This window comes from Ixodes scapularis, unplaced genomic scaffold (genome assembly GCF_016920785.2).
Source record: "Ixodes scapularis isolate PalLabHiFi unplaced genomic scaffold, ASM1692078v2 PGA_scaffold1__304_contigs__length_218370807, whole genome shotgun sequence".
NCBI classification, from domain to species: Eukaryota; Metazoa; Arthropoda; class Arachnida; order Ixodida; family Ixodidae; genus Ixodes; species Ixodes scapularis.
In genome coordinates this window covers 206,540,954-206,559,510 of record NW_024609846.1, presented here as the reverse complement: position 1 = coordinate 206,559,510, position 18,557 = coordinate 206,540,954, and the positions used below count along the sequence as shown (strand labels likewise).

The 18,557-nt window shown below is 44.9% G+C and overlaps 1 protein-coding gene across 1 annotated transcript; it reads left to right on the top strand.

Moving 5' to 3' along the window:
• Positions 1-354: 354 nt before the first annotated feature.
• Positions 355-18,304, top strand: LOC120838558 (beta-alanine-activating enzyme). Its single transcript, XM_042290581.1, has 7 exons — positions 355-449; positions 5,613-5,802; positions 8,087-8,316; positions 11,818-11,915; positions 13,636-14,013; positions 15,888-15,979; positions 18,074-18,304. The coding sequence occupies exons 1-7, from the start codon at positions 355-357 to the stop codon at positions 18,302-18,304; spliced, it is 1,314 nt and encodes a 437-aa protein (XP_042146515.1).
• The last annotated feature ends 253 nt before the right edge of the window (positions 18,305-18,557 follow it).

Genomic DNA, 18,557 nt, shown 5'->3' with positions numbered 1-18,557 from the left:
ACGACTTACTTGATTGATACATTTTTGTTTCCAAAAGTCCTTTTTTAATTCCAATGCCGGGCAACATCGTTTAAAAGTCGAACATCGACTTTTGCCAAATGTTCGAAAGGTAGCCGAATCAGTCGAGCCTTGAGGTATGCCGTCGAACCTCGGGTTAGAACCTCGGGTTCAACCGAAGTTCGCAGCATCCCTGTTGAGACATAATAACTCACAGTTTCCAACTTTCAGAGCCCGTTGTCAAAGAGCGGCTCATGGAAAGTCCTAGGAAAGGTTCTCAACCAGACCCATGTCCTCGCAAAGTGTCTCGGCACCGTGACTGACACTAAGGCTTCAGAAAGATCGGCGGATCCGGAGATGGCTTACACAATGTGGACTTCGGGATCAACTGGAGACCCAAAGACGGTGCAGGTGCCCCACTCTTGCATCGTACCAAACGTGATTGACTTCAGGTACCCTCCCATCTCAATACTTTCTTTATAGAGTGTTGCTTTTACTGATTGATTGAGTAAGCGATTAAAGCGCGAGACACATGCGCGTCAGAACTGTCCGATCCGGCGTGCGAACTGTCGGGAAGATGGCTGCTCCGAATCGCCGCACAGGACGGTTCGCGACACATGGTTTCCGACGCGTCGTTGCGTCGCTCCGTTCAGCTCCGCCCAGTTTCGGGTGTCCCTCTACTAAATGGATGGATGGATGCTAATGGCTATATTTATAACGGGCGGTAGCTCGCGCCACCAAGCCTAGAACACTAAAATACTTCCCTCGCCCTTCTTGGTTTTTCTGGCTTTAAAACAAACATAATATTTTTATCACCTTCTATTAAAGTGTGCGTGTGTGAAGATTTTCCGTGAGGCTGTTTTTCTGCTCAAAATCACTTAATCGCGAAGGACCGCAGCGGACCTTAGAGCCATCCCAGAGAAACGAGCACTGCGTAAAAATCACGTGACTACGTACCGCGCACATAACTGCGTCTCTCCCGAAGCTCACATCACATTGGAATGGCTCAAGGTTCAAGGTTCAAGGTGTTTAATGGCATAACTTCCACACAGCCGAGTGCCTGAGGCAGCCAAAAGGCAGAAGCCCGTACAGCCAAGTGCTGGCTGCCTCCTCGGCTGTGTGTTAACAGGTGAAATGATGATGATGAATATACAAATGAAAGGGAGGAAGAAATGATAGGTACACAGAGTTACTGAGCTCGGAGAGCACGCGACACAGTCCTGCTGAAGTCGCGGAGTTCGTCCCCAGTCCCCGGCAGGGGTGGGCGCGTGCGCTCAGGTAAGGACAGGTACGTGCTCACCGCGGCGGGGAACAGCGAAGCTTCGTGTCGCCGGGTGCGGGCGCGGAGAGGGATAGGGCAGCCTGTCCGGCTAGAGATACGGGGAACTGATGCTAGGTAGGAGCCGGCCAGCGAAGGGCCAGCGGCAACAGCAACGAGTCGGACACGCGCCACTGTTCGTCGGTGGCTCAGGCGGTGCCAGCCAAGAGACCGCAGGCGTTCATCGTAGTCAGAGGAATGGTCGTGACGGGCCAAGGTTCGAGTCGCGCGGCGCTGCACACTTTCTAGGCGCTCAGTGAGGTGTATCTGATGAGGGCTCCATATTGAACAGTACTCCAGTCGAGGAAGTACCAGAGCCGTGTACAGTGTTTTCAGGGTCTCCCGTCCAAAACACCGTGAAAATCGAGACGCGAATCCCAGTACCCTGCGAGACCTGCTCACCACCTTAGCCACATGGCAGCTGAAATCGAGTGAGGGCGTGAATGATACACCCAAGATGTTGAGCTCCTGTACAGGTGGGAGAAGGAGCCCTCCAAGCGTGTAGTGTGGAGCCTGGACCTTTCTGGCCGAACTGAACCGCATCACGGCACACTTGTCGTGGCTGACACGGAGGTGGTTAGTGGCAGACCAGACAGCCAACTTGTCCAGGTGAGCTTGCATGGCGGCAAGATCATCGGGGGAGCGTATGCACATCGCCAAAGTAGTGTCGTCGGCGTATTGGATGGTGAGGAGCCTGTCGGACTGCGGAATGTCACGAACATACACATTGAAGAGTGTTGGGCCAAGGACGGACCCTTGAGGGACACCCGAGGGGGCTGAAAGGGTATGCGATACAACACCCTTGTGCCTTACACGAAAACTGCGATCAGCGAGGAAGGCATCAATCCAATGCAACAAGCTGCCTCCTACCCCGCAATCCGACAACTTCCTACTAAGGCAGTCGTGGTCCAGCGTGTCAAAAGCGCTGCTGTAGTCCAGTTGGACCACGTCGGTGGGAAGGAGGCCGTCCATGTTGTCACTAACGTAGTGAGACACAGTTGCTAGGGCGGTCTCACAAGAGTGAGAACGTCGGAACCCATGCTGGGATGGTGGAAGGAGCTGGAGGCGCTCCAAGTGGTTGAGAAGATGCCTGTTGATGATTCGCTCCAGGGTGCGGCACAGGATAGAAGTGATGGAAACTGGACGGTAACTGGATGGGTCGCTCGGTGACTTGCCCCTACCCTTAAAGACAGGAGTGACCAGGGCCTGTCGCCAACAATCGGGCAGGACAGAGTTGTCCAAAAGAGATTGGTAGATAGCCAGAAGGGATGGAAGAACGTAGGGCTGGATCATCTTGAGGAAGGTGGGAGGGATACCGCCGGGACCAGTAGAAGAGGAAGGTTTGATGCAGCGGAGGGCCTCCTCGAGGTCTGAGGAAGTGAGAGAGAGAGATGAGAGGGTATCAGGGTTGGACGACAAGTTAATGTCCGCGTCATGGCGGGAAGGTAGGGAAGGGGTAGAAACAGGTGTGAACGCTGAAGCGAACTGGCTACCAAACATTTCGGCAATCTCCCCAGCTCGTAGCGTCCGCTGCTGTCCATCGAAGGGGAAACGGAGTATATTCGGGTTTCGACGGGCTCGATCGGTCCCAGAAGGCAGGCTTGCTTTGGCGCTCGAAATCAGCAGCTCGTTTTGTGCGCGCGGGAAAACTCGATGGCGTCCGTTTCCTTCACAACCACGACTCGCCGCGCGTGACGCACCGCGCACCGCCACGTCCGTTTCCCCGAACCACATTGCGCCTCCTCGCCCGATCGGTCCGAAAGTCACTTGACAACATGACCTTCGCCATCCGTGCTCATTGGCTGCGGCCACTGCGGCCTTCCGAAAATCGGACCGTGCGTGCGGCGATATCTGGCAAGTTGGACGCATGCGGGCGCCGGACGGAGCCCCCGTCCGACGCTCCGGTGCGACGAAAACCCTCGCCCTCGGACGTCGTTCCGGCGGTTCGCACGTCGGATCGCATGGCTTTTTCGCGCATGTGTCTCGCGCTTAAGATGAAGAAGCATTAAGAGTGTAGAAATGATTACCACAAACGCCGGCGACTTTTTTTTAGATTCCCAAAGAAAACACATTCTCAAAATACTCAGGCTTTGATATTCCCGACATGCTATGCATTATCTCTAAATTCAAAGTAGCTAAAGAGAAAAAAGGCAAATGAAGGTAATGAAAAAACTAATATTGAAATCTTCCCAGGCTCTCTATCGGAGCCACGCCGCGCGATGCCTAACTTGCAAGTCGAGCAGGCGGCCTAACAAAAGCAGTATTTCGCGCGTTTTGTTCATTCATTCACACATTCATTCATTGTTTATTTCTTTATTTGTTCCTGCGGATTTGGTCCGCAGAGGGGGCTTAAGGCAAAAAGAGGTAAGCTGACAAGGCCTTAGCCCCCTCTTGGCGTACAGCACGTGACATAAGAACAAAGTGCACACAAGACAAATACTTTCAATAGTAGTTATAAAAGTCTATACAGAAAGCAGAAATAAGCACGAAAAATGTCATACTAGTGTACGAGTCATACTAGCGTACAATAACTTTTTCTATAATATTGTTCTGCAATCCAAAAAAATTAAAGTGCAAACAATTATACGTAAGTGTTCAACAGAAATATCGAATTGAAATTAAAACACAAAGAAGTATAGAAGAAAATAGCATCTAAACAATCAAGACAAATCTCTACACCTAAGTGAAAAGCACACAGGGAAATATGAGCAAGTTTACGATATAATCTGAGAGGCACAAAAGTTACTCAGAAACCTTCAGCTGTTTATAAATTCAAATAGTATACGGCACTCGATGCAATAAACATTTCCAGTAGAGTAAAAATCCCAAAACAAGATTAACAAAAAACAAAATCACTGGCAGCAAGATACTTTAAAATATATCGTTTAAACTGGGGTATAGACACTTGATAATCAGTTTCGAATTCTTTGCAACTTAGGAAGGTTGTGATTTGAAAAGTGAAACTTTGTCGCTCATAGTTTCTTCTTATACTAGGTAATTTGCGTTTCGGACACTGTTATACACTGCCGATTCTTCATCATCTGGTGTCAGGTAGGATTTATTTTTATGGATTATTTGCAGCAGTTGGAAATAATATATCAGATTGAGCTTCAGCATACTATGTTTAAGAAAAAGTAGATCAGTGCTCAAGTTTCTATAATGTCAGATCTAGTTTTCGTTCAGTCTGGTTAATAATTTATTTCAATTTAAAGTGGTTCTCGTGTGGTTGTCGTTGTTAAAGTGTTTGGATCCATGGGGAACACCATGCAGTATTTTCTATCTTGGAGGATGTTCTTTTATTGACAGTGACAAATGGATAACGATCAGGCAAATAACGCTTTATTAGTGTTAGCGTTACTTCACAAATGCCACATTTCTCAAGCTTCCTCAATATTATTTCGAGCTGCACTGTATAAAAAGCGTTCTTTACGTCAAGAAAGATTCCCAGTGTATCATTTATTTTCAATGTTCGAAATTATTTTATCTTTGATGCCAAAAAGAGCTTGCTCTGTAGAACTATGTTTTTGAAATTCATAGTCGCCTAAGATTATGACATTTTTTTTAATAAATGAACCTTCAAGCCTATTATTTATGACGGTCCCAAATATTTTTTTTTAAATATATACAAAACCGAAACATGCCTTTTGATTTCTCGTTAAAGCAAGTAAAAAAATATAACGAGAAAAATATCGCTTCGTTCGTGAATTCTAGCTATCACAAAACGCCTGGACTTGTGTGTAACCTTTTTTTTTTCATAACTTATCTCTACTCGCTACTAACACGTTTGAACAAGCTCGAGTGAAGGTGACCTCTGCTAAAATTGAGATCGGTAAGATATCTTGCACTCAGACCGATGTCTGTTCATAACGCAAAATTTGTTTCCCACCAAACTTGTTTCGAAATTATGCTAAAGAAAACTCCCTTGTGCGTTAAATAGAACGTTGTAGATTGCGTTCCCGCATTTCTTAACTCGACCCTGAGGTCAATTGGTATTCGGTTTTAAGGGGTGGAGAAAAATATTACACCAAACTTGGTGGCTCGAGTTCTCTCCGTTCTGACGACGTCTACTCAGCTCTGTTAATGCACAGTAACATAGCTAATACATCATAAAAAACGCTGTGTTCGCCAAACAACACGATTATAGAATTAGTATATGTGCACAGGACTCAGGCATGTTTAAAGCATGTGCGCTCCAAACATGTCTAAAGAACGTGTTGTTATGACCGGCGGTCTTACGAACTTTTTTCCTCGCGATCTTTCATGTTTCTGTTTTAAAAACAAAATGCTGTTTCTGCAGGAAGATTTTCAACATCACGCCGGAAGACGTCATTTGCGGGACGTGTCCTCTGACCTTCGATCCCATTGTGATACAAATCTTCTTGGCGTTGACATCGGGAGCGACCCTACTCCTCCCGTCCGATGTTATCGCGGAGACACCTTCAGAGATTGTTAAACTTGTGAAGGCCCACAAAGTTAGCTTCCTGCAGGTAAATATGTTTTTTCTGATGATTGCTGCGTAGAGGTGCGCAGCAGTCATCTGCTACGCACCTCTACGCATTGAATCTATAGTCTCCGAGCAAAAACAAAGGACAGCACAACTAAACACGAGACAAGCGCTCTTACTTTCACTAAGCTGAGAAGAAAAATGTCGTAAAAAGAAGACTCGTATGGAACATTGACGAAAATGGTAAGTCTTAACACATCCGTGTTCATCAACATTTAGTTTTTTAGCCTAGAGAAGCTTAGTTTGTGAACACTTTCCAATTTATTAAAAATAAATTAAAGTAAAACTAAAGCCGTTATCTCTAAATGAAGAGATGCAGTGTACAATGCTACTGCAAAGTTAAGATTGAACTACTTGCAGTTGTTAAAAAAATATTGGATCACAAAAACGGGATTGGTTCGCAAAATCATGACATCACGGACACGCTTAGACGCGATTGACTTTGCTTTGCTGGCGGAAGATTGCCATTCACATTAAAGGGCATCTTCCACTCCGTCATTGAGCTGTTACCGACTCTAGGCGACGGTGTTTGTATCCACTACTGATGACGTTCGGAAGGGAAGGCCCAGCCTTGTCCTCGGGCTAGTGTTGGCTAAACACACCATTTGGGTTGCCTTCGAGGAACAATAGATGTAATGCTTCGATCGAGCATAAAGCGGCAAGGCAGCGTTCGGTTATGCGCGAGTCCCGGTCAGGCTGTCAGCATCAGCGTGGTGACGTCTGAAAGAAGCAAAAATGCGTAAATTACAAAAAATGCAGCTTGCTCTTTTAGTCTTATTTAAGCAGTAAGAATGTTTTTCTTCTAGCTTTCTTTCTCGGTGCAATATTTATGTCAACCAATATGACCAATAAAATCCTGCATGTTTAGCGTGCGCGAGCAACGTGACAAAGCGTAACTATGCACAGTCAAAACGCGACCAAACTCACTTTTCTATTTTGCTCACCAGAGCTACTGCCCAAACTTGAAAGCAGAACGGCAGTATCGCGATACAAATATATCGCAATAGCATCTTGCAGATACTTCTGAGTATCTGCATCTCTGCATCGAGAAACATTTGAGAAATGTATTTGTATTTCAACGGTGAAGTACTTTTACGAGGTATGAATTTTCTCGCGACACTTAGCCAGGCTTAATTATTTCAAAGCATTTCTTGTCAAATATTTACTGGTGCAAAAGGTTCTAGGATTTCAAACTTTGTCATATGAAACCGCCATATAACATCACCTTAAAGTGTGTGTTTGTGGGGGGGTGGGGGGGGGAGAGAGATTGCCTTGCACATTGCACAAAGGAATCAACAAACTTGAAAAAAAAATCGTTGAAAAAAATCGTATCGAAGAAAGATCAGTTGGCTGAGTCGTTTTCCCCAGGTCTCTCATTTCCTGTAGATTCCGTGGGCCCGCTTTCTTGTTCAATATATTTTTCTCGTCCTCCCCCTTTCCAGGGTTACCCGGAAGAACTTAAGGCCCAAGTTTTCGACGCACCCTAGCATTTCGAAGTTACCGGACAAAATGAAAATATTAATGTTCCAAATAGGAAAGGAGGCAAAGCAGGGCTCATTTCGAGCAGAACACGTCCATGTCTTCTACGACTCCGGAGAAAATGATACCTCGTCGCTTTAGCAAAATCACAATACAAAGATGTGAGGGCGGAAGTTTTTCGCTACCTTGTCGAACACCAGAAACTGTGACTCGATGCTCCAGCATTTCCCTTCCATCAAGGTGGTAATTTTACATTTCGACACCCGTAGAGAGACTCTGTTTCTCGCTAGTCTGCCATTGCGGCGAAATTGTAGGTGCCGTGGTGATATGCTCTTTGCATTATGCTACTCATGCTGAAGTGTAAGCAGTTCATTTTCAAAGTTAGCAAATCCGTTTTCTGATAAAAAAAAAACATTTGTATTGCTCGACGATTCGAGTGTTCATATTTCGCTCCATATTTCATACTTGCTATACAAATGAGGTTCTTTGAAATGCACTTCATCATTATATCTATTCGCGCGGCTTGGCCTCATTAAGGGAAAAATATATTCAGTATGTATCTGTATCTGTATTCCGGAACACTTTTTTCGTACTTTTCTGAACGCATCTCATGCATATCTTGTTGCGTAAAAAAAAATCTACCTCAGTAGTTGTATTTTGGCCTTAAAATACGCATATCTCAGTATTTTGTATTCCCAGATTGATATTTGGAGTACTTTTGCAGGCCCTGCTTAAGAGCTTCAGGCTTATACAACTAAACTTTTATGAAACTTGCCATTTCCGCGTAGGCAACTCCTAGCTTCTACTTCACCATCAGAGCCGACCTTCTGAAGAAATCCCTGCTGTCCCAGGACACGAGCCTTCGAATCCTTGCTCTGGCAGGCGAAGAGTGTCCTCCAGCTGGCGTGCTCAAACGCTGGAAGGGCAACGGAAATGCGACGCAGATGTTTAACTTGTACGGCATCACCGAGGTGTCGTGTTTTGCCACCTGCCAAAAAATTGATCTCGGAGCAAATGGGTATGTAAGCACTCTTTTCCTGGACGATTCCTCAGCAGCGCTTTAGCAGGTTTATATAGGGCGGTCTCGTACGTGACGTACAATTAGGGATGCAAAATCTCTGAAAAATTTGAAGGTAGAAAAAAATTAACGAAAAAAATTAGGGTTTCTTTCTCTTAGATATTGGAAGCCCTAAAAAATTCGTTTCACCAGGAGTAATCCAGGAAACTTTTGAAGGATACCGACATAGATCAGCAACGGCAATAATTTTTGTGAAGTGTTAGACTGTAGTACTATTACCTTATATTATTTTTTGAAAGTTGACGAGAGCTTTGTAAATTTAGCAGATTTTTCACTACGCATCTGGCAATAGAAATAAACTCTTCATCATATTAAATGCCGCATTGGGTTTACTGCAATAGTTAACTAGCAGCCACCATTCGTCCATTTTAATGTTATCTTACGCGAAAGTATGTACATGTGGTGGTGCAGAAGCGGAGGCACGGTTGCGTGTTGAGGCCCAGTCACACAGTTGCGTTTAACTCCGACCGTCTAAAACAAAGCCGGTATTCAAGTGTCTTGTGGCGGCTTAGCACCGCGAGCGCTGCTTTGGAGCCCGTGGTAAGCCGTCAGGAATGAATTAAGAACTGCTTTTTAGCCTATCCAGTTGTAAGTTGTCGAAAGTGTGTGAACGTCCCGTGCTTTTCGGTAACTAAGTACTTGAAAGTGGATTACCCAAAAAATGTGCGATCGGTGACATAAAAAACATTTGCATCTTCACATGCGTACGCACTCACACGAACAAACCTCGGGCAGCACTAAACTATCACTCTTCTGCTTTAAAGTGTTCGAAACCATTTTTGATATATTTTAACATTAATAGCCATACTGCAGCACATTTTATACCGCACAGCAGAACAATGCTCATATGGTGTGTGCTTTTATGGCAACGCAAACAGCTTGACGACGGATAGAGGCAGCAGGCAACGATAAGCGCTCGCCTTTTTGTCTAGTTTCTTCCTTGCTCCGTTATACACTGACAAATCAAATGTGGTTAGGTGCGTTTAATCCTCTATCTAAACGGTCGACAGTGACATGCCATAAAATGATTTTTTTTTAATTTGACGCTGCCATTAATGTCAATTTTACCGCATGTTGCAGATGTTTCCTTTGCTTGTCGATAATTCACTTCGTAAGTGTGGCGTCGCCGCTCCAAAGAAACCGTTTTTAGGGGTGTTGTTATGGGCGAATACATGGGACTAGATTTCGCTGCGAAAGAATGATCCTCAAAAATCGGACATAAAATTTAAATATCTAAATACAATAGATATAGAAAGCCTAGATTTCACACTTACCACGACAGAAGTTTGCTAAGAATAGGCTGTTCCTAAAATGTTTGCGACAGCAACTTCCCGTCTTCGAGACTTTACGAGATGCGTGTAGCAGACGACGAACGCATGACGATGGTACAATTAATGTCTGAAGTTTTCTGTCTCCAACAGTTGAAATCGCATGCACAATGATCCGATTTTGATTTAGTAATTCTTTGGAACATAGCAGGCTAAAGCAGCAGGTTTATAAAAACGATTTGTATGTGAGTGCAATGCGATACTGACTAGGACAAATTATCACATGCACGCAGATCTGCTAAAACTACGGCAGGAAAAAGCATCTGCTTAGAGCATGACATCAAAGCAGCGTCGGGCCCTCTTTTTTATTTCGCAGTTGACATGCGTTGTAATGAAGGAGCAGTTGTTTCGACTCTAACATGAGCGTTCGAGATCCCGAACTTGGTTTTTTTCTGGCTCGAAATATGGGTGCGTGTTTTGTACCTATTTATAGGCATCGCACTGATAAAAGATCCTACTGATTCATCAGTTTTAAGTAGGACCCCCAATAGCGAAGAAGCTGGATAATAACGTCGGGCAAGTTAGATTTCCGCGCGCATGTCTGAGAAGGGACGCTTCTCCTTGCATCTAAAATATCGTGTTTCCTCCTACCCCGAGTGTAAAAGATAAGAAGGCCAGAATGGACCTCGTCTAGTCAGTCGCCAAAATTTCAGGTCGAATTTTCGAGATACCGAGTGCACTGAATAAGGAGTAGTCAGCTCGACTCCTTATTCTCGAAAGGCTTTAGGTCTCCCCACTAATTGTTCGAATCAGAGTCGACGTTCCGGCGTCCTTGCGCGCGGCCCAATCCTCCTCTCCCTCAGCTTCTCGACGCGAAGGCTTGTAGCTCTCACGCTTTCAGCAGCGCTTCTCGCGAGCGAAATTGAATATTTTTAGGTCGCTTCGTATAAGACTTGTGTGTGCGCAGCAAAGATGAGGACGGAGTGGGGACAGGACGCAGACGAGGAGCAGATTGAGCGTTCGTACGCTCCCTCGAGTACGGGAAGGCGCCATCAAAGAAAACATGAACATGGCAGCTAAAAGGAATGCATTCTTAGCGTTTAAAAATAAACATTTCGACGGAACTCCGCCTGGTTAGGTAAGTAATAAGACAGGGTACTTTGTAGACTCTAACCGATATCTTCGATGTGCCCGACGTTTCGAAGCCGGCTCGGCTCCTTGATCACGGGCCCCAAAGGTAGCAATCTCTCAGTGTTTTCTTCTTCTCTCTCTTAGCATTGTTTTGTTCTTCGGTTTTTAGTGTGTGGCGCGTCTTAGCCCGTGGATATAGCTGCTTTGCATCGTTCCGGTGGATCGGTTCGGACTGTGGTTAGTACTTTGTATTTGCCAAGATTCTAATAAGAGACGCTTTCTCCAGTTTCTTTCTCTATCGAGGATGGAACTGCCGTCAAAGCCGATGACGTGGCCGGTCTTCTGAGCATGTTCTGCCAGCGCTTTGCCTTGGATGTCTGTTTTCTTTACGTCATATTTATGTCTGCGCAGACGTTCGGGAAAGTTCATCGGGAAAGCTGAGAATGCTGGCCACGTCATCGGCTTTGACAGCAGTTCCATCCTCAATAGAGAAAGAAATTGGAGAAAACGTCTTTTATTAGAATGTTTGCAGAAACAAAGTACTCACCACGATCTGAACCGATCCACCGGAACGCTGCCAAGCAGCTATGTCCACAGGCTAAGATGCGGCACACACAAAAAGAGGAGAAAGCAATGCTAAGAGAGAGAAGACGAAAGCAACGACAGATTGCTACGTTTGGGCCCACATACAGTCACCCGCGATCAAGGAGCCGAGCCGGCTTCGAAACGTCGGGCACATTGAAGATATTGGTTAGAGTCTACGAAGTACCCTGCTTAGCGTTTCGATACAACATTAGGGCGCATTTTTGTGTATTTTATTTTCATTTCTTTTTACGCTCATAAACAGACGCTGACAAGCGCTGACAGACTCTAGTATTCGTACATGGCTCGTGCATAATCAGACGCTACAACACCACCATTATAACGGCGTCTTGCAGTCGTCGAAGTCAACATTACAAGGTCACGTCTTTTGTTTGGACGCGCTCGCGCCCACTGTCTGGGTGCAACAGGCCTACTGAGAGAGTGCTCGCTCTGTTCACAGCGCTGTCCCCCTCGGCAATCCGTTAGCTGGAACCGTACTAGAACTGCGGAAGGATTCAGGGGAAGTCATTGAAGAAGGGGTAGGCACGCTTTTCGTCGGTAAGTGTGGCATCATCGTACAACTTAAAATATGGTTCCCAGACGCTAAGAACCACTTTTTTTTTAAGAGTAACTACAATCGACATGCATAACTATGTTCGGGGGCAACCTTTCCTGGCAGTGCAATAAAAGCTAGGAGCACGCTTGCCCTCTACCCTTTTGAACGCTGATTGAAGCTGTGAGCGCCAGTCCTCACCTTGGGAACGTCAAGAAACGTTGTCTCCGAGTATAGGCTCATTTTTGAGTGAAAGAACGTGGCGTCTTTGAGTTCATTCTTCTGCTATAATACAATCTATATATATGCCGAAAATTATTTTTACACTACTTGCATCGTCATGCAGGTCGGTGCCATTAAGAATGTAGGGACTTGTTGAAGTCCGGCGTTTAAAAAGAAAAAAGACACCAAAGAACAAAAACATAGGGTTCAATAAACGATATTTTAACTTTGCCAGGTGAAAAACTCAGCTTGAATTTTTTACATTCAGAAAAAACTCGAAGCTAGTGCAGGTTACTATGAACAATTTTCCATCAAATATCGCTCATAGAGGGAGTCATTCATCATAAGGAGAAATACAAATAGTATTTTCCCAGTTCGTCCACGAAAATATTGTAATAACGGAGTACGATATTTACGTGGTCCATATTAAAGTGGCATGACTGTATTACGTTTGATTTACACCGTCTTGTTTTTCAAACAATAAAGTTGAGCATAGACATAACTTTAGGCCCATTTACTGTTAACTGCCTTCGGATATAAATTCAACTTCGAAAATTATTCCAGCGATCGTACGTTCGCTTACTCATAGATATTATTTATCGTATTCAACTTGAACCCTTCACTAGAGATAGTTCAAACAAAGCACAAGAGGCGGTCCAAGTTTGTTCTAAGACGATTAAAGGAACCTTTTGGATAATACTGCCGACAGATGTTTCTCGGAAATACTCGGTTCCTAAATGTTTCTAGCAAAACATCGGTTCCAGTCTTCCCACAGGTTATTCTAAGCTTCGCAGGAGGTAGGTCAATGAGCCTTTCCCAGGGTTATCTGTGGCCATGCGTACTGTTGTTTCTTTTTTTTTTTTTTGCGGTCGTTTATGCGCGTGCGTGGTAGTGTAAAACGCGTTGCCCGCCATTTTGAATGGCGGTTATGGGACGGTATCAGAAGTCAATAACAGCATGGAGCCGAGGACACCCAAGTGTTTTAACTGCATCACGCCGCAATTATGTTCCGTCTTCTTTTGCAACAGTGTTAAAGACGTAATAGCTATTACGGGCTGCAATAGCATAAAAAATACCAGGACGACAGAGCTGCTGTTTATTGCTGTCAATAATGTTTCAGGAACTTTCCCAAGTCTTCATTTAAACAAACGTCCCGTTATAGGTTTTTAGAAGGCCACCAATCACGCTTTCTGATTTGCCGGTAGATGGCGCTGACCATTCGCGAGGAGGCTGACTACCTCAGGAACCTGAAAAACCGTGAATCAAAACATTTTTGATAAGTAAAGCAGCTTACTTTAAAAAAAATGAGAGGATTGGTAACTAAAATTAAGGGGCAGATAACGTTTAAAAATGATTAAACTCACTAAGACATCATTTAATCTGGAGCTTGAAAATACTATTTGGCTGGGTGGCGCAAGTCACCGCCCGATTCAAAGGGTTCATTCATCCAGTCATCTATCTAAAGGAGCAGTTCGTTCAGTTATTTGGGACTCGATATTTCAGGTGGAACCGACCGCCGGTGTCTCGTGGGCAACGAGACGTGGCAAGACGTCGACCCGGTACTCCTTCGAGACTCTGGCGATCGAGTGAAAAAATGTGGCAACGTCTTCACGTTCCTAAATAGGAACGACTCGAGTTTCCAGTACAATGGCCGAAAGGTGCGCGGTGATCCCGCGACAGCCATCCTGCTCCGCGCGCCTTCCGTCGAAACCTGTCGAACCCACTTCTCGAAGGGAGAAAGGATGCTGTACATCTTCGTCACGCTGTCGCCCGGCTGCGTTGCCGAAGACGCCCTGCCCTCCCTAACCAAGAGCATCGAGACGGAGTGCCTCTGCCCGTTCGAAATCGTGGTGTTCAGCTCGTTGCCACTGACGAGACACGGTGAGCTCTTTGCGCTGTCCGCAGTGGCGAAAAAGGGGGCTCTCCCTCCGTCGCCCGTGGAAAGTTTCTACTTTCTTTCTTCGAACTTTTTAGCAGCTTTCACGCTGCTACTACATCACACGAGAGACAGTCTGCAGACTCTGTCTGAGGCCTTCCTCGTATGGCGGTTTCGTCGCAATGGTGATATAAAAAACTATCTTGTTCGAAGCATAATGTATAAAGCAAAGAAGCTTCGAACCATTCTGTCATCAATGAACACCGTGTTTTTTACAGGATGTATGAGCACTGTGATCATGGATTTATCATTATTTTTTCTCTCTAATACAGAGGAGGAGAAAAGAAACAGGCAGACGGATATTTTGTCTATGGTACCTGGAACGCGCCTTGGACCGATGAGTTTAGCGTCTTATACCTCCCGCACATAGGTCCGAAAGTAGTCCCTTAGAGGCAACAAATGACGTCACGGAAGCCGGCCTGTCGCACTGTCAGAGATCGCAATCCTGGCGGTTGGTCGTAGAATTGCTGGCGAGAAGCACGATCGAACGCGAACGTCGCTGTCGTCGTGGCGTCCCGACTTCTGGCTGCCGAAGCTTCCGTGGTCTGTCAGGTTGGAGGGCGACTTGCAGCGTAGCAGGCGTCTGTCGCATCCACCACCGCAGTTGGGACGCCGCCAGGATCGCGGCCCCCGACAACATGCACTTTCATGACGTCATCGGGCATAAATCGAGGAACCACTTTCTTTTTTTTACACGCGGTAAACACACCAGCCGAGGACGCGCGTTCCAGGCACCATAGCCCATAACTAAGCATCTCCTCTTCGTCAACGATTCAAGGACACTACTATTCTGCGTACCGCATTAAGCAAACATATTCAAACAGAAGACGTAGTACACGAGCGAAATGAAGTTTTGAACAACAATAAAAAACGCGAGTTTACGCAAAGATGGTTTGGGGTAAAATGGAAATAGTAAAAGCTAGAAATACAAAGAATATATTCCGGATCTTCTTGTATAGCAACAACCACTGCGTCCTCTGTAGAATATTTCGAATCGCATTTGAATGCCCTATCTTGTCCTTGTGTTATGCGTTGAGTGTTCAGATACATTTGCTTGAATACGTAGACACTCTAAAATTCATATTATTCGTGATTTGAAAAAAAAAAAAATTATGACACAAATATATGAGAAGTTTAGAACTCTTAAAATATGAAATAGTTTGCATGTTTGCAGTAATTCCAACCGACATGCCTGAAACTTTATCACTGTAATTTCCTGTAATTTGCACTACACCAATATATTTTTTTTTAAAGTAAGGTTTGCGCTTGAAACTACGTGGTCCCCCTCAACGTCACGCCTTGTGTAACGTCGTGAGGAGCCGGCACCTGGTCTGATTCAGCCATTTTTGTCTAAAACAAACAAACTCGACGTTGGTGCTTAGACACTGTAAAGCCGGTCTACCTTTGAGGTATGGCGACACTGGTTTACGCTGTTGATAGGAAATATAGCCTCGGCAGTACGACTGATCGTCTTTAACGTGCATCATTCAGTAATGATGCAAATGTAGATATAATATCTTGTGAAGCCCGTGTATCACGCTCATCGGGCTTACTATAGGTTTGCTGAAAGGTCTGTTGGGCATGGTTAAACGAAACGATGGTTGTTGCCATATCCTTCTTATGGGCGGTAGCCCGCGCCACCTAGCCTGAGAGCATTCGTACCCCTTCCAACGGGTGTTTGGTGTTCACATTCCTGGTGCGAGCAGTGTCTTAACTATAGTCCTACTCGCTTTATAAAGCCGAGATTTGAACTCGGGCGACATTGTTAAGGGATGCCGTACTGTGGCATTGAAACCGCTTCTTGTTCGCTTGTCCACAGGTAAACTCGACCTTAAGGCGCTGCTCAAAACAACTTCAGAGAAGGTGAATCATGCTGCTGCATATAATCGGCTTCTGTCTACCCTGTGGAAGGTAATAAATAGTTCCATATAAGTAAATAAACAAATAAATAAATAAATATTTGTTTTTAAACCGCGAAACCTAGACTACTGCTGTTTGTGCAGTTTAGTTATGCGACCAGGGTACATAAAGTAGGGGAATAACTGTCACGATAAGTCGGCTGATTATTTTGATTATTAACGTTTTATTTAGATAAAATAAATAAGATTCTGCCAGGTCTGTTCTTACTGGAACATCATGAAAACCGCTAAAGTGTAAATCGTAAAGACACTGTGGGAGGCGATGTACTGCGTTAAAGTTAGCACTCGTGCAATAGGTAAAAAAAAGTCATACGGGTACGTTTTCGCACCAGCAACCTTGCGCATGTTGCACGATAGTAACGTTTTTGCGCCACCGTTCTTCCCACGCGCTCGAAATGTTCCTAAATTGGACTGATATAGTGCTCTGTGATCACGCTGTGCAGGTTTATGATTAGGGCTATATATTTATTCTAACTAATAAGAATATATTTAAAAATATATTAGTCATATAACACACTTATCTGAACGATTAGTTCTCCATAATATGTCCGCCTCACCGTATAACTAGCCAGCATAAACCGTATTATTGTAGTTTTTATAACTTTGTTTTACACAATCTGTGAATCCCCAGAATATACCCTCTGTCAAAAAGCAGGTATACTAAAGCCCATCTTGGGTATTGAGTCGAGTGTTTCGCTTGCAGGGTAGTTTTTTGTTTGTTTTTTTGACAAAAACGTTTATATTTTAGGTTCCCTGAATAGTTACTTTTCCGCCAACTACATTTTCACTAGAACGTCAATCAGTATTTTATTTTTATGGATTTAACGGTACTCAAAATACGCTTTCCAAATTTCTATAGTGTGGACCGGAAGCCATATTCACGAATATTGTCTTAGCTTAAAATAACTAAACTAAGAGGTTCGTAAGTTAAGAACATCTTAAGAAAGGAAGAAATCGGTATTCACGAACGCGTTCTGATGTGACAGGAGGAATTAGCGATGTCGTCGTACGGAAAAACTAGAACTTCCGGTGTCCCGCAAGCTCCCGATTCCCACGAGAGCGGACTGTTGCTATGGCGACGGCGTCTTCGGCAAAACAAACATCCAATCGTCGAGACCGGCATGGTTCGAAGCATGTGGATATTTGATCAAAAACGCTGGTGGCCTTTCCGCCAATGCTTGTCTGGGGTTCGTGTCCGAATGTCGACGCTACCACGATACAACTGGGCCGAATGCCGAGGCCGGTATAGCCACCTTCGTCGAAGGCTACGAACTCGATCGCTACAAAGTCACCACTACTGCCATCGTCCCTTAAAGACGACCGGCGCCTGTCGCTTGCAAAGATGCGTAGATATAGACGAATAGTTGCGGCGCTTTTCGCGGCCTCGGAGATGCAGCAGCGAGCCTACATTAAAGAAGATATGATTGAACTACGAGTGCGTCAGCAAAAGCCACGTAAATACCTGTTCACATTCGCAGCGGACGCGCGCGTTTGATCCAAGTGCTGGATTCGCGCTGTTGGGCCGCGTCTCGGTAAGCGCTTCGGGACCGATATTTCCCGATTGCAACCCGTTACTGACGCTACAGTCGGCGAGGGAAGGTTGGACATGCGTCGACAGTGTTGACGCACCGCCGTGTCGGAATAAAAATGACATAATAATAACAAAGCGTACCTACCATATATGTTGCGAAGGTAATCCATACGGCGTTTATTCGAGCTCCATATCACTCAAAACAAGGAGATAGAATTGATGAGAGTCACTTTTCGCCGATAGCATTCGTCATCGCTGCCTCGGAAAACAGGGGGATGACAAGGTAAAAAGATTGACCTCTTAATCTAAAATTGAGGTCAGCGATCAAACTATTCATACGGGAAGGGTCCACAAGGACCATTGCAGGACATTGGCCAATGCTTGGCCTAAATCCGTGCTTTACGTTTCTTACTTTATTTTTGACATCGTGACTCGGTGTTTATCCGATAAATCGGGATTAACGAAAATTTGACCAATGGGTTTCTTTCGGAGGATTTCGGATTTATACGAAAACATCAAATCCTATTTTGTAACCCTCACAAAATTACTTTGCAGAAATTCACCACCAGGACAACGGAGAGCATTGATCCGCAGGAAAACTTTCTTCAGCACGGAGGTAGTACCTTGAGGGCTTCCACCATCTGTCAAGAGATGGAGTTCGCGACAAAGCACCCCCTGCCACTTTTGGCCGGCAAGGTTTTGCATGAAACGTTTGGGGCGGTCACCGCTTACCTGAACGAAATCATCGAAGGAACCGGTCCACGAAATTTCGGTTTGAAAGGTTAAGTTGCTTAATTAAAGCGACACTAAAGTAAATTTTGAGATTTTGTTTTTACGGAAATCATTCAATCGGCGTGCGCCCTGCGTCTCTGAATATATAATTGTTATCACGCATCAGTATTTATGCAATTAGAAATACAACCAAAAATTAATGACACACCCCTTTTTCTAGATATCCCAGAAAAGGGGGCGCGTCGCATCGCATTTTATTAGGGTAAAGTATAGCGCACGGTTGTAATGTAGGATTTTCTAGGGTGCT